Source organism: Anomaloglossus baeobatrachus, chromosome 6, assembly GCF_048569485.1.
Source record: "Anomaloglossus baeobatrachus isolate aAnoBae1 chromosome 6, aAnoBae1.hap1, whole genome shotgun sequence".
Taxonomy (NCBI): domain Eukaryota; kingdom Metazoa; phylum Chordata; class Amphibia; order Anura; family Aromobatidae; genus Anomaloglossus; species Anomaloglossus baeobatrachus.
Genome location: NC_134358.1, coordinates 166,301,393 through 166,315,388, shown reverse-complemented (window position 1 = coordinate 166,315,388; position 13,996 = coordinate 166,301,393). Strand labels below are relative to the sequence as shown.

The window sequence follows — 13,996 nt, the reverse complement described above, 5'->3', positions numbered from 1 at the left end:
CATAATTGGCCTGACTATAAGAGGGGCGCTAGAGAGCGCGTCGCGTGCTCTGTCTGTCGGTCGGGAGATATAAAGGAGGGGTGACCCCCACTTGTTACCCCCCGATTGTGACGTACTGGTAGCCAGCGCGGGGGATTTCTGAGTGACCCCCCCGGTGGTTTGTGACATAAGGAAATCCTGAAAACAGGATCTGTTGGTGGGCCTTGAGGACAGGAGTTGAGAAACCCTGCTCTAGAACCTGTCACAGTGATTACAAGGTACAGCAGAACCCCCACAGTCAGAAGCACATCACATTGACGGGCAGAGATGTGCAGGGATAGGAGGGAACTAGAAACGGAACCAAGCAGCCCCTCCAACAAAAATGTCAAAATGAAAAACAGCCCTCTATATCCTGCCTGGTGTTGTATGAACTAATGGGCCTGATGCTACAGAAGCATTCTACAACCAGAGTCCCACACAGGATCGTATTTTACAACGATCAGCACAGCAATTCTTACCTGGCTTTTCCTGAACCAGTTTTCATAGGTTTTCGGAAGGACTGATTTGTAGACCTAGTAGACATACTCCTTGGGGAGACGCGGACAAAATTTGAAGGTGGCGTTTTAGGTATTTTCTTCAGTAAATGAGATACCCATTTTTTCTGCTCATCTTGAGTGCACGCCAGCAAAAGCATATCTCTTGCACTTGTCACATCATAACTCACTATAAAATGAAAACAGAGGATTTAAAAGATGTGTATACTTGCAAGGACAGAGCGCAGAGGATTACACAGAATTATTTGTTCATACATAATAATGAGAGAATTTTGTTTACTTACCGTAAATTCTTTTTCTTATAGCTACGTATTGGGAGACCCAGACCATGGGTGTTTAGCTTCTGTCTCCGGAGGACACACAAACTTCTACACTTAAAAGTCCCTCTGAGCTTATACACCCCCTGGTGAGCACACAGCCAGTTTAGTGCAAAAGCTGAAGGAGAATAGCCACCCACAAGTAGAACAGAACAAGAGCCGGAACAACCAGAGACTCTGTCCACGACAACAGCCGGTGATAACACGCGGAACAAGAAATTGCCAACAGGCAACAGGGAGGGTGCTGGGTCTCCCAATACGGAACTATAAGAAAAAGAATTTACAGTAAGTAAACAAAATTCTCTTTTTCTTTATCGTTCCTTTGAGAGACCCAGACCATGGGACGTTCCAAAGCAGTCCCTGGGTGGGAAATAAACAGAAAAACTGAGAAGTAGGCGAAACCTAACTTCACAAATGGGCGACAGCCGCCTGAAGGATGCGTCTGCCCAAGCTCGCAACTGCCGAAGCATGAGCATGCACTTGGTAGTGCTTCGAAAAGGTGTGCAGGCTAGTCCAAGTGGCAGCTTGACAGACTTGTTGAGCAGTAACCTGGTGCCTGAAAGCCCAAGAGGCACCGACAGCTCTGGTCGAATGTGCCTTGATCCCCGACGGGGGAGGCACCTGAGTACTCTGGTAGGCATCGGAAATGGCCGACCTAATCCAACGAGCTAAGGTCGACTTAGAAGGCGAGAGGCCCTTACGCCGACCTGTGGTCAGCACAAAAAGAGAGGTGCACCGCCTAAGAACAGCGGTGGAGACACACAGATCCGGAGCGCCCGCACCAGATCCAGAGTATGCAACGCTTTTTCAAAGCGATGAACAGGAGCCGGACAAAAGGAAGGCAGGGAAATGTCCTGGTTAAGGTGGAAAGGAGAAACCACCTTAGGGAGAAAGTCCGGAGTCGGACGGAGAACCACCTTGTCTTGATGAAAAACCAAAAAAGGTGACTCCGAGGAGAGCGCAGCCAAATCAGAGACTCTCCTGAGGGAAGTTATGGCCACTAGAAAGACCACTTTCTGTGAAAGACGAGACAAAGAAACCTCCCTAAGAGGCTCAAAGGGGGGTTTCTGCAAAGCCGTGAGGACCAGATTAAGGTCCCAGGGATCCAAAGGCCGCCGCTAAGGCGGAATGATGTGAGACGCGCCTTGCATGAAGGTGCGGACCTGAGCCAGCCAAGCGAGACGCTGCTGGAACAGAACTGATAGAGCTGAGACTTGTCCCTTGAGAGAGTTGAGGGACAGTCCTAGCTGCAGACCGGACTGTAGAAAAGACAGAAGGGTCGGCAACGAGAATAACCAAGGAGGATGGTCGGTAGAGCGACACCAGGACAGGAAAATTCTCCAAGTCCTGTGATAGATCTTAGCGGAGGAAGACTTACGGGCCCGAGTCATAGTGGAGATGACTTCAAGAGGAATACCAGAAGCCGTCAAAATCCAGGACTCAAGAGCCACGCCGTCAATTTGAGTGCTGCAGAATTCGGGCGGAAAAATGGACCTTGTGAGAGAAGGTCTGGACGGTCCGGGAGATGCCACGGCATCTCTACGGACAGATGGAGCAGGTCTGGATACCAAGCTCACCTGGGCCAGTCTGGAGCAATGAGGATGACCCGACGGCCCTCCATTCTGATCTTGCGCAGGACTCTGGGCAAGAGAGCTAGAGGGGGAAACACGTAGGACAGACGAAACTGGGACCAGTCTTGAACCAGAGCGTCAGCGGCGAAGGCCTGAGGATCGTGGGAGCGGGCCACGTAAACAGGAACCTTGTTGTTGTGACGGGATGCCATTAGGTCCACGTCCGGAGTGCCCCATTTGCGGCAGATTGACTGAAACACTGCCGGGTGCAGGGACCACTCGCCACCGTCCACGGTTTGACGGCTGAGATAATCTGCCTCCCAGTTTTCCACGCCTGGGATGTGGACTGCGGATATGGTGGACATGGAGTCCTCCGTCCACTGAAGGATGCGTTGAACCTCCAACATTGCCAGGCGGCTGCGTGTCCCACCTTGGTGATTGATGTAGGCAACCGCTGTCGCGTTGTCTGACTGGACTCGAATGTGCCTGCCCGCCAACAGGTGGTGAAAAGCTAGGAGAGCTAGAAGCACGGCTCTGGTTTCCAGCACATTGATCGAAAGGGCTGACTCGGACGGAGTCCAACTGACCTGCGCTCTGTGGTGGAGACATACCGCTCCCCAGCCGGATAGACTGGCATCCGTGGTGAGAATCACCCAGGACGGGGCCAGGAAGGAGCGCCCCTGGGACAGGGAGAGGGGCCGAAGCCACCACTGAAGAGAGCTCCTGGTCTGTGGCGACAGAGCCACCAACCTGTGTAAGGAGGAAGGCCGCTTGTCCCAACAGCGGAGAATGTCCAGCTGCAGGGGGCGCAGATGGAACTGGGCAAAGGGAACAGCCTCCATGGACACCACCATTTGACCCAGCACCTGCATCAGACGCCTGAGGGTATAACGGCGGGGCCTCAGCAGAGAGCGCACCGCTAGCTGGAGGGACTGCTGTTTAACTAAGGGCAGCTTCACAGGTGCCGGCAAAGTCTCGAACTGCATCCCTAGGTACGTGAGACTCTGGGTCGGAGTCAGAGTGGATTTGGGCAGATTGACCAGCCACCCGAATTGGGCTAGAGTGGCGAGAGTGAGCGAGATACTCCGCTGACAATCTGCGCTGGATGAGGCCTTGACTAGAAGTTCGTTCAGGTAAGGAATCACTGCCAACCCCTGGAGGTGCAGAACCGCAATCACTGCTGCCATGACCTTGGTGAATACCCGAGGAGCCGTGGCTAACCCGAAGGGGAGAGCCATGAATTGGAAATGTTCCTCTCCTATTGCAAAACGTAGCCAACGCTGGTGTGAAACTGCAATTGGCACATGCAGATAGGCATCTCTGATGTCGATGGATGCCAGGAAATCTCCTTGGGTCATTGAGGCAATGACTGATCGCAGAGACTCCATGCGAAAATGCCGCACCTGAACATGCTTGTTGAGAAGCTTGAGATCCAGGATGGGCCGGAAGGAACCGTCCTTTTTGGGGACTAGGAAGAGATTTGAGTAGAAACCTCTGAACCGTTCCCGGGCGGGAACCGGTACAATTACTCCGCTGGCCTGCAAGGATGCCACGGCCTGTGAGAAGGCGGCGGCCTTGGAGCAGGGGGGAGTTGACAGAAAAAAATCTGTTTGGCGGGCTGGAAGAGAATTCTATCCTGTAGCCGTGGGAGATAATATCCCGCACCCACTGATCGGAGACGTGTTGAAACCACACGTCGCCAAAGTGGGAGAGCCTGCCACCGACCAAGGACGTTGCTGGCGCGGCCAGATAGTCAAAGAGGAGGCTGCCTTAGTGGCAGCAGCCCCTGCGGACTTCTGAGGACGCGGCTTCGTGCGCCAGTTGGGTTTTTGGTCCTTGGCTGAGTTAGTGGACGAGGCCGAGGGCTTAGAGGACGACCAGTTGGAGGAACGAAAAGAACGAAACCTCGACTGGTTCCTGCCCTGGACAGGTTTTCTGGTTTTAGTTTGTGGCATGGAAGTACTCTTCCCGCCACTAGCTTCCTTAATAATTTCATCCAGTTGTTCACCGAACAGCCTGGACCCAGCAAATGGGAGCCCAGCAAGGTACTTCTTTGAAGAAGCGTCTGCCTTCCACTCTCGAAGCCACAAGATCCTGCGGATAGCGAGGGAATTAGCCGAAGCCACCGCAGTGCGGTGAGAAGCCTCCAGCATGGCAGACATGGCACAGGATGAAAAGGCGGAAGCCTGGGAAGTTAAGGCAACCATTTCGGGCATAGAGTCCCTGGTGAGGGAATGCATCTCCTCTAGAGAAGCAGAGATGGCTTTGAGAGCCCACACTGCTGCAAAAGATGGGGAGAACGAGGCCCCTGCCGCCTCATATACAGATTTGGCCAGAAGGTCAACCTGGAGGTCAGTGGAATCCTTAAGTGAGGTGCCATCAGCCACTGATACAACTGTCCGGGCTGAGAGTCTAGACACCGGAGGGTCTACCTTTGGTGAATGAGCCCACTCCTTGACCACCTCAGGTGGAAAGGGAAAACGGTCATCAGAACCACGCTTTGGGAAGAGTTTGTCAGGACAGGCCCTAGGCTTTGTCACAGTGGCCTGAAAACTGGAGTGGTTAAAGAACACACTCCTTGTTCTCTTAGGCAAGGTAAACTGGTGCTTTTCTGCCAGAGAGGGTTGCTCCTCTGATACTGGCGGATTGAGGTCCAGTACAGAATTAATGGACGCAATCAAATCACTAACATCTGCGTCACTTTCGGACAGATCAATAGGGCATATGGAGGTAGCGTCCGATCCCCCAGTAAAGGCATCCTCCTCGTCCTGCGAGTCAGCTCGTGAATCAGAGCCACGGGACGGGGAAGGAGAGGGAGCCCTGCGCCTCCTTTTAGGAGGACGGGGTCTGGGACCAGATGAAGAATCCTCTGTGAGCTCCGCTGAGAGAGCCCTAGCAGCAGAGGCGCCCTGTGAAGGGGGCTGATGCATGGTCAGCAAAGTCCGGGACAGCTGTCCCATGGAGTCGGCAAAAGACTGGGAGATTGACCTAGAGAAGGATTCTACCCAAGCCGGGGGTTCAGCCACCGGAGCCGGAGGGACCACTGTGGGTGTGATACCAGGCTGAGGCATTGCCAGGTTAGAGCAGGCATCACAATGTGGATATGTGCTCGGTTCAAGCAGCACGAGCTTACATGCAGTGCATATTGCGTACAGCCTTGCTCCTTGTGTGAGACATGCTGCTGAAGTGGGGGCTCTGAGCCAGAATGACCCCCAGAGAGTATATAAGCAGGTCCACAACCGGAGGTTGTGGCTTACCAGATCGTTTGTGTGCCCTCCAGATCCCACAGCCCGGACCCCCAGAGAGATGCTGCAGCCAGCGCCGATCGCTGTGAGAACGCTGGTAAAATGGGGCCGGAGCGAGGAGAGGGGGCGGGGCCTACTCTGAGAGCGGGAACTGGAGGGCCAAGGAGATTTACAGGGGAGGGAACATTTCCTCAGAGAGGAGTGTCCCTCCCCTGTGCCGAACGGCCGCTGGGCGGAGCCGCACTGTCCCTCTGCATGATTGACATGCAGGGGCAGTGAAATCGAAACTAGGCCTCAGGCGAAGCCGGGGCCTAAATTTAACGATGCGACCGGCGCGCAGGCACCATCGGCGCGGTTCTCAGGCGAAAATCAGAGAACCGGCCGGAAATGTCAGAATAGATACACAGCCCACTCTCCCCAACAATAAAGTACAAGGGACCCCCCGAAAATAACGTCTCAGATACTTAGCTTGTGAGACGCAGGGTTTCAAGTCCCTGGGGATGAGTGCTCCGTCCGGCAGGATCCTGAAGGGCTGTGGATGGAGAACGGTCTCCTGCCAGGCAGGGAGAACCGTGCTGGCTCCCACTTCAAGCCAAAGCCCGAGGGATGGTGAAGGAGCGCGGCATGTAAGGCTCCAGCCCTGAAATCAACCTTAACAACACCCCCGACACAGTGGGGTGAGAAGGGACATGCCGGGAGTCCAGGCTTGGACCCGCTTTTCTTCAAACTCATTCCAAAAATCAAAAATCAGATGAGAATGCATGTGTGGATGTATGCCTCCTGAACACAAAGCATTGAACTGGCTATATTTGGTTATCCAGGGGGTGTATATGCTCAGAGGGAGGAGCTACACTTTTTAGTGTAGTACTTTGTGTGTCCTCCGGAGGCAGAAGCTATGCACCCAATGTCTGGGTCTCCCATAGGAACGATAAAGAAAATCTGTTTGGCGGGCTGGAAGAGAATTCTATCCTGTAGCCGTGGGAGATATCTCTCACCCACTGATCGGAGACGTGTTGAAACCAAGCGTCGCCAAAGTGGGAGAGCCTGCCACCGACTAAGGACGTCGCCGGAGCGGGCAGAGAGTCATGAGGAGGCTGCCTTAGTGGCAGAACCTCCTGCGGTCTTCTGTGGACGCGCTTTTGGGCGCCAGTTGGATTTCTGGTCCTTGGCTTAGCGGACGAGGCCGAGGGCTTAGAGGACGACCAGTTGGAGGAACGAAAGGAGCGAAACCTCGACTGATTCCTACCCTGGGCAGGTTTCCTGGTTTTGGTTTGTGGCATGGAAGTACTCTTCCCGCCAGTAGCTTCCTTAATGATTTCATCCAGCTGTTCTCCGAACACCCGGGACCCAGCAAAAGGAAGCCCAGCAAGAAACTTCTTGGAAGAAGCATCTGCCTTCCACTCTCGAAGCCACAAAATCCTGCGGATAACAAGAGAATTAGCTGAAGCCACCGCAGTGCGGTGAGCAGCCTCTAGCATGGCAGACATGGCATAAGATGAAAAAGCTGAAGCCTGAGCAGTTAAGGTAACCATCTCAGGCATAGATTCCTTGGTGAGGGAATGCATCTCCTCTAGAGAAGCAGAGATGGCTTTGAGAGCCCACACTGCTGCAAAAGTCGGGGAAAACGCGGCCCCCGCAGCTTCATACACAGATTTGGCCAGAAGGTCAATCTGACGGTCAGTGGAATCCTTAAGTGAGGTGCCGTCAGCCACCGACACAACGGTCCGGGCTGATAGCCTAGACACCGGAGGGTCTACCTTTGGAGAGTGAGACCACTCCTTGACCACCTCAGGTGGAAATGGAAACCGGGGGTAGATGAACTTTCCTCATTGAAGGATCCGTTTAACTCTTGACAAATGGGATATTTAGTAAGTAGAGAATTATTAGGGAGTGAAAAACTGGTATATGATAGGTGGAACTAGTAAAGGGTTGTTTTTAATTTAAGGCATATTGTTGTTACAGTGTATCATCCATGTGAATTCAATTTGGAAAAGCCCCTGAAGAACCTCCTCTAATTTCAAGTCCTGGAGGGGAAACGCGTCGGGCGTAATAAGGACGGGCTATTTTGTCGAACCATCAAATATAATGATATCCTGGGATTAATGCAGGAACCCCGGACTGGAGCCTAGACCCTGGCTCTAAATGAATTATCAATGGTTGCTGGATTCATTGTGAATATTGAAATCATACATTACAAACAATAGTTGACCTGAATTAGATCAACAGTGGAATATGATGGAAGTATGAATGGGATTCACCTTGAATTAATAGAACCCCATAGAACAGCAGCACCAATCAGTGTTGAGCACAGGGTGCTTACAGGGCTAGTCGACGGAGAGTGGGGGAACCACTAACGTGACGTCACAGGGTGCCGACCCCCACGGGTAGGTAGGGGGAGTTGTAGGGAATTGCCCATAATACTCTCACCAAACCATAATACTTGCATTAACAATTTTTAATTTTTGCACTTGTTCCTTGTTGTGGTATGTTGAATAAAATTATATATATTTTTAAATAGGGGCCTTTGTTGGTAAGGAAATGGAAACCGGTCATCAGAACCACGCTTTGGAAGCGAGTGTCAAGGAAGGCCCTGGGTTTGGTCACAGCGGTCTGGAAAGTGGAGTGGTTAAAGAACACACTCTTCACTCTCTTAGGCGAGGTAAACTGATGTTTTTCTGCCAAAGAGAGTTGCTCCTCTGACACTGGCGGATTGAGATCCAGCACAGAATTAATAGAAGCAATCAAATCACTAAGATCTGAGTCACCCTCAGAGAAATTGATGGGATACATAGCCTCCGAGCCCCCAGTGAGGGCATCCTCCTCATCTTAAGAGTCAGCTCTTGAGGCAGAGCCGTGGGATGGGGAGGGGGAGGAAACCCTGCGCCTTCTCTTAGAAGGACGGGGTCTGGGATCAGATGATGAATCCTCCGTGAGCTCCGATAGACGAAGGTCAGAGGATAGGAGTCCTCTGTCAAGAGTATTAGAGGCACCCTGTGAGGGAGGCTGATGCATATTCATCAAAGTCCTGGACAAAAGTCCCATGGACTCAGCAAATGACTGGGATATGGACCTAGAAAAGGACTCTACCCAGGCCGGGGGACGCCCCAGCAGTGGGGAGTGTCCCTCCCCTGTGTAGAACGGCCGCCGGGAGGAGCCGAACCTGTCCCTCTGCATGAGTGACATGCGAGGGCAGGAAAATGAAACTAGGCCTCCGGCGAAGCCGGGGCCTAAATTTAAGCGGCGAGGCCGACAAGCAGGCACCATCGGCGCGGTTCTCAGGCAAAAGCTAGAGAACCCGCCGGAAAAGTTAAAACAATCACATACAGCATACTCTCCCCTTACAATAAAGAACCGGGACCCCCAACATAAACGTCTCAGGTACTTAGCTGCTGAGACGCAGGGCCATGTCCCTGGGGATGAGTGCTCCGGTCCAACAGAATCCTCAAGGGGCTGTGGATGGAGACCGGACTCCTGCCAGGCATGGAGACCGTGCTGGCTCCCACTTCAAGCCAGAGCCCAGAAGGGATGGTGAAGGAGCGCGGCATGTAAGGCTTCAGCCTTGTAAATCAACCTTAACAACACCGTCGACACAGTGGGGTGAGAAGGGACATGCCGGGAGTCCAGACATGGACCCGCTTTTCTTCAAACTCTTTCCAAAAGTCAAACAATTTTTAAGTGTAGTACTTTGTGTGTCCTCCGGAGGCAGAAGCTAAACACCCATGGTCTGGGTCTCCCAAAGGAACGATAAAGAAAACTAAGAAGTAGGCAAAACCTAACTTCACAAATGAGCGACCGCCGCCTGAAGGATGCGTCTGCCCAAGCTCGCATCTGCCGAAGCATGAGCATGCACTTGGTAGTGCTTCGAGAAGGTATGCAGGCTAGCCCAAGTGGCAGCCTGACAGACTTGTTGAGCCGTAGCCTGGTGCCTAAAAGCCCAAGAGGCACCGACAGCTCTGGTCGAGTGTGCTTTGATCCCCGGCAGGGGAGGCGCCTGCGTTCTCTGGTAGGTGTCCGAAATGGTCGACCTAATCCAACGGGCTAAGGTCGGCTTAGAAGCAGGGAGGCCCTTGCGCCGACCTGTGGTTAGCACAAAAAGACAGGTGCACCACCTAAGCGCAGCGGTGCGAGACACATAGATCCGGAGAGCACGCACCAGATCTAGAGTATGTAGAGCTTTTTCAAAGCGATGAACAGGGGCCGGACAGAAGAAAAGGAAAGGTAATGTCCTGGTTAAGGTGAAAAGGAGAGCCCACCTTAGGAAGAAAGTCCGGAGTCGGACGGAGAACCACCTTGTCTTGATGAAAAACCAAAAAAGGAGACTCCGAGGAGAGCGCAGCCAAATCAGAGACTCTCCTGAGAGAAGTTATGGCAACCAGAAAGGCCACTTTCTGTGAAAGACGATACAAAGAAACATCCCCAAGAGGCTCAAAGGGGGGTTTCTGCAAGACTGTGAGAACCAAGTTAAGGTCCCAGGGATCCAAGGGCCGCCGGTAAGGCGGAATGATGTGAGACTCGCCCTGCATGAAGGTGCGGACCTGAGCCAGCCGAGCGAGACGCCGCTGGAACAGAACTGACAGAGCCGAAACTTGTCCCTTGAGAGAGTTGAGGGACAGTCCTAGCTGCAGACCGGACTGTAGAAAAGACAGAAGAGTCGGCAAGGAGAATGGCCAAGGAGGATGGCCGGTAGAGCGACACCAGGACAGGAAAATTTTCCAAGTCCTGTGATAGATCGTGGCGGAGGAAGACTTGCGCGCCCGAGTCATAGTGGAGATGACTTCAGGGGGGATACCAGACGCCGTCAAAATCCAGGACTCAAGAGCCACGCTGTCAATTTGAGAGCCGCAGAATTCGGGTGGAAAAACGGACCTTGCAAGAGTAGATCTGGACGGTCCGGGAGATGCCACGGCATCTCTACGGACAGTTGGATCAGACCCGGATACCAAGCTCGCCTGGGCCAATCCGGTGCAATGAGGATGACTCGGCGACCCTCTATTCTGATCTTGCGCAGGACTCTGGGCAAGAGAGCTAGAGGGGGAAACACGTAGGACAGACGAAACTGGGACCAGTCCTGAACCAGAGCGTCCGCGGCGAAGGCCTGAGGATCGTGGGAGCGAGCCACGTAAACAGGAACTTTGTTGTTGTGACGGGATGCCATTAGGTCCACGTCCGGAGTGCCCCATTTGCGGCAGATCGACTGAATACTGCCAGGTGCAGGGACCACTCGCCACCGTCCACGGTTTGACGGCTGAGATAATCTGCCTCCCAGTTGTCCACGCCTGGGATGTGGACTGCGGATATGGTGGACCTGGAGTCTTCTGCCGATTGAAGAATGCGTTGTACCTCCATCATTGCCAGGCAGCTGCGTGTCCCGCCTTGGTGATTGATGTAGGCAACCGCTGTCGCGTTGTCTGACTGGACTCGAATGTACCTGCCCGCCAGCAGGTGGTGAAATGCTAGGAGAGCTAGAAGCACGGCTCTGGTTTCCAGCACATTGATTGAAAGGGCTGACTCGGACGGAGTCCAAGTGCCCTGTGCTCTGTGGTGGAGACATACCGCTCCCCAGCCGGATAGACTGGCATCCGTGGTGAGAATCACCCAGGACGGGGCCAGGAAGGAGCGCCCTTGGGACAGGGAGAGGGGCCGAAGCCACCACTGAAGAGAGCTCCTGGTCCGTGGCGACAGAGACACTAACTTGTGTAAGGAGGAAGGCCGCTTGTCCCAACAGCGGAGAATGTCCAGCTGCAGGGGGCGCAGATGGAACTGGGCAAAGGGAACAGCCTCCATGGACGCCACCATTTGACCCAGCACCTGCATCAGACGCCTGAGGGTATAACGGCGGGGCCTCAGGAGAGAGCGCATCGCCAACTGGAGTGACAGCTGTTTGTTTAAGGGCAACTTCACAAGTGCCGGCAAAATCTCGAACTGCATCCCTAGGTACGTGAGACTCTGGGTCGGAGTCAGAGTGGATTTGGGAAGATTGACAAGCCACCCGAATTGGGCTAGAGTGGCGAGAGTGAGCGAGACACTCCGCTGACAATCTGCGCTGGATGAGGCCTTGACTAGAAGTTCGTTCAGGTAAGGGAGCACTGCCAACCCCTGGAGGTGCAGAACCGCAATCACTGCTGCCATGACCTTGGTGAATACCCAAGGGGCCGTGGCTAACCCGAAGGGGAGAGCCACGAATTGGAAATGATCTTCTCCTGTTGCAAAGCGTAGCCAACGCTGGTGTGAAACTGCAATTGGCACATATAGATAGGCATCTCTGATGTCGATGGACGCCAGGAAATCCCCTTGGGTCATTGAGGCAATGACTGATCGCAGAGACTCCATGCGAAAGTGCCGCACCCGAACATGCTTGTTGAGAAGCTTGAGATCCAGGATGGGCCGGAAGGTACCGTCCTTTTTGGGAACTAGGAAGAGGTTTGAGTAAAAACCTCTGAACCGTTCCCGGACGGGAACTGGTACAATTACTCCGTTGGCCTGCAAGGCTGCCACGGCCTGTGAGAAGGCGGCGGCCTTGGAGCAGGGGGGAGTTGAGAGAAAAAATCTGTTTGGCGGGCTGGAAGAGAATTCTATCATGTAGCCGTGAGAGATGATATCTCTCACCCACTGATCGGAGACTTGTTGAAACCAAGCGTCGCCAAAGTGGGAGAGCCTGCCACCGACTAAGGACGTTGCTGGAGCGGGCAGAGAGTCACGAGGAGGCTGCCTTAGTGGCAGAACCTCCTGCGGTCTTCTGTGGACGCGCTTTTGGGCGCCAGTTGGATTTCTGGTCCTTAGCTGAGTTAGCGGACGAGGCGGAGGGCTTAGAGGACGACCAGTTGGAGGAACGAAAGGAACGAAACCTCGACTGATTTCTACCCTGGGCAGGTTTCCTGGTCTTGGTTTGTGGCATGGAAGTACTCTTCCCGCCAGTAGCTTCTTTAATAATTTCATCCAGCTGTTCACCGAACAGCTGGGAACCAGCAAAAGGGAGCCCAGCAAGGTACTTCTTTGAAGAAGCATCTGCCTTCCACTCTCGAAGCCACAAGATCCTGCGGATAACGAGGGAATTAGCCGAAGCCACCGCAGTGCGGTGAGAAGCCTCTAGCATGGCAGACATGGCATAAGATGAAAAAGCTGAAGCTTGAGAAGTTAAGGCAACCATCTCGGGCATAGATTCCCTGGTGAGGGAATGCATCTCCTCTAGAGAAGCAGAGATGGCTTTGAGAGCCCACACTGCTGCAAAAGTTGGGGAAAATGCGGCCCCCGCCGCTTCATATACGGATTTGGCCAGAAGGTCAATCTGACGGTCAGTGGAATCCTTAAGGGAAGTGCCATCAGCCACCGACACAACGGTCCGGGCTGAGAGCCTAGACACCGGAGGGTCTACCTTTGGGGAGTGAGCCCACTCCTTGACCACCTCAGTTGGAAAGGGAAAACGGTCATCAGAACCACGCTTTGGGAAGCGTTTGTCAGGACAGGCCCTGGGTTTGGTCACAGCGGTCTGAAAATTGGAGTGGTTCAAGAACACACTCTTTACTCTCTTAGGCGAGGTAAACTGGTGCTTTTCTGCCAGAGAGGGTTGCTCCTCTGATACTGGCGGATTGAGATCCAGTACAGAATTAATGGAAGCAATCAAGTCACTAAGATCTGAGTCACCCTCGGAAAGATCAATGGGGCACATGGAGTTAGCCTCCGAGCCCCCTGTAAAGGCATCCTCCTCATCTTGCGAGTCAGCTCTTGAATCAGAGCCGCGGGATGAGGAGGGAGAGGAAACCCTGCGGCTCCTCTTAGGAGGACGGGGTCTGTGCCCTGATGATGAATCCTCTGTGAGCTCCGGTGGACGGAGGTCAGATGATAGGGATCCTAAAGGACCCTTAGCAAGAGCATTAGAGGCACCCTGCGAAAGGGGCTGATGCATATTCAAAGTCCTGGACAGAAGTCCCATGGACTCAGCAAAAGACTGGGAGATAGACCTAGAGAAGGACTCTACCCAGGCCGGGGGTTCAGCCACAGGTGCAGAAGCAGCCTGAGAGACCACTGGGGGTGAGGCTCCAGGCTTTGGCACCTCCAAGTTAGAGCAGACATCACAATGTGGATAGGTGCTCGGTTCAGGCAGCAGGAGCTTACATGCAGCGCATACAGTATAAAGCTTTGGAGCCTTGCTCCTCGTGTGACAGAAAATTGCTCTGACGTTCCATACAGCCAAGGCATGTGAGCGCCGGCGTCCACACAGGCTCGGAGAATATATCCTAGGCGTTCCTGATACCCCATTCATACCATATATGCAATCTCTCTACTAATATATTGATACAGCATTCTCCCTGGAATACAGAACTATTAGTGAC

At 53.4% G+C, this 13,996-nt stretch overlaps 1 protein-coding gene across 2 annotated transcripts in view; it reads right to left on the bottom strand.

Annotated features, from left to right (window-relative positions):
- ROCK1 (Rho associated coiled-coil containing protein kinase 1) overlaps positions 1-13,996 on the bottom strand; it is a 287,747-nt gene that overhangs the window by 11,924 nt on the left and 261,827 nt on the right. For both annotated transcript variants that reach the window (XM_075314471.1, XM_075314473.1), the window contains exon 32: positions 498-702. In XM_075314471.1, the coding sequence (XP_075170586.1) occupies positions 498-702 (205 nt within the window). The remainder of the gene's footprint in view (positions 1-497; positions 703-13,996) is intronic.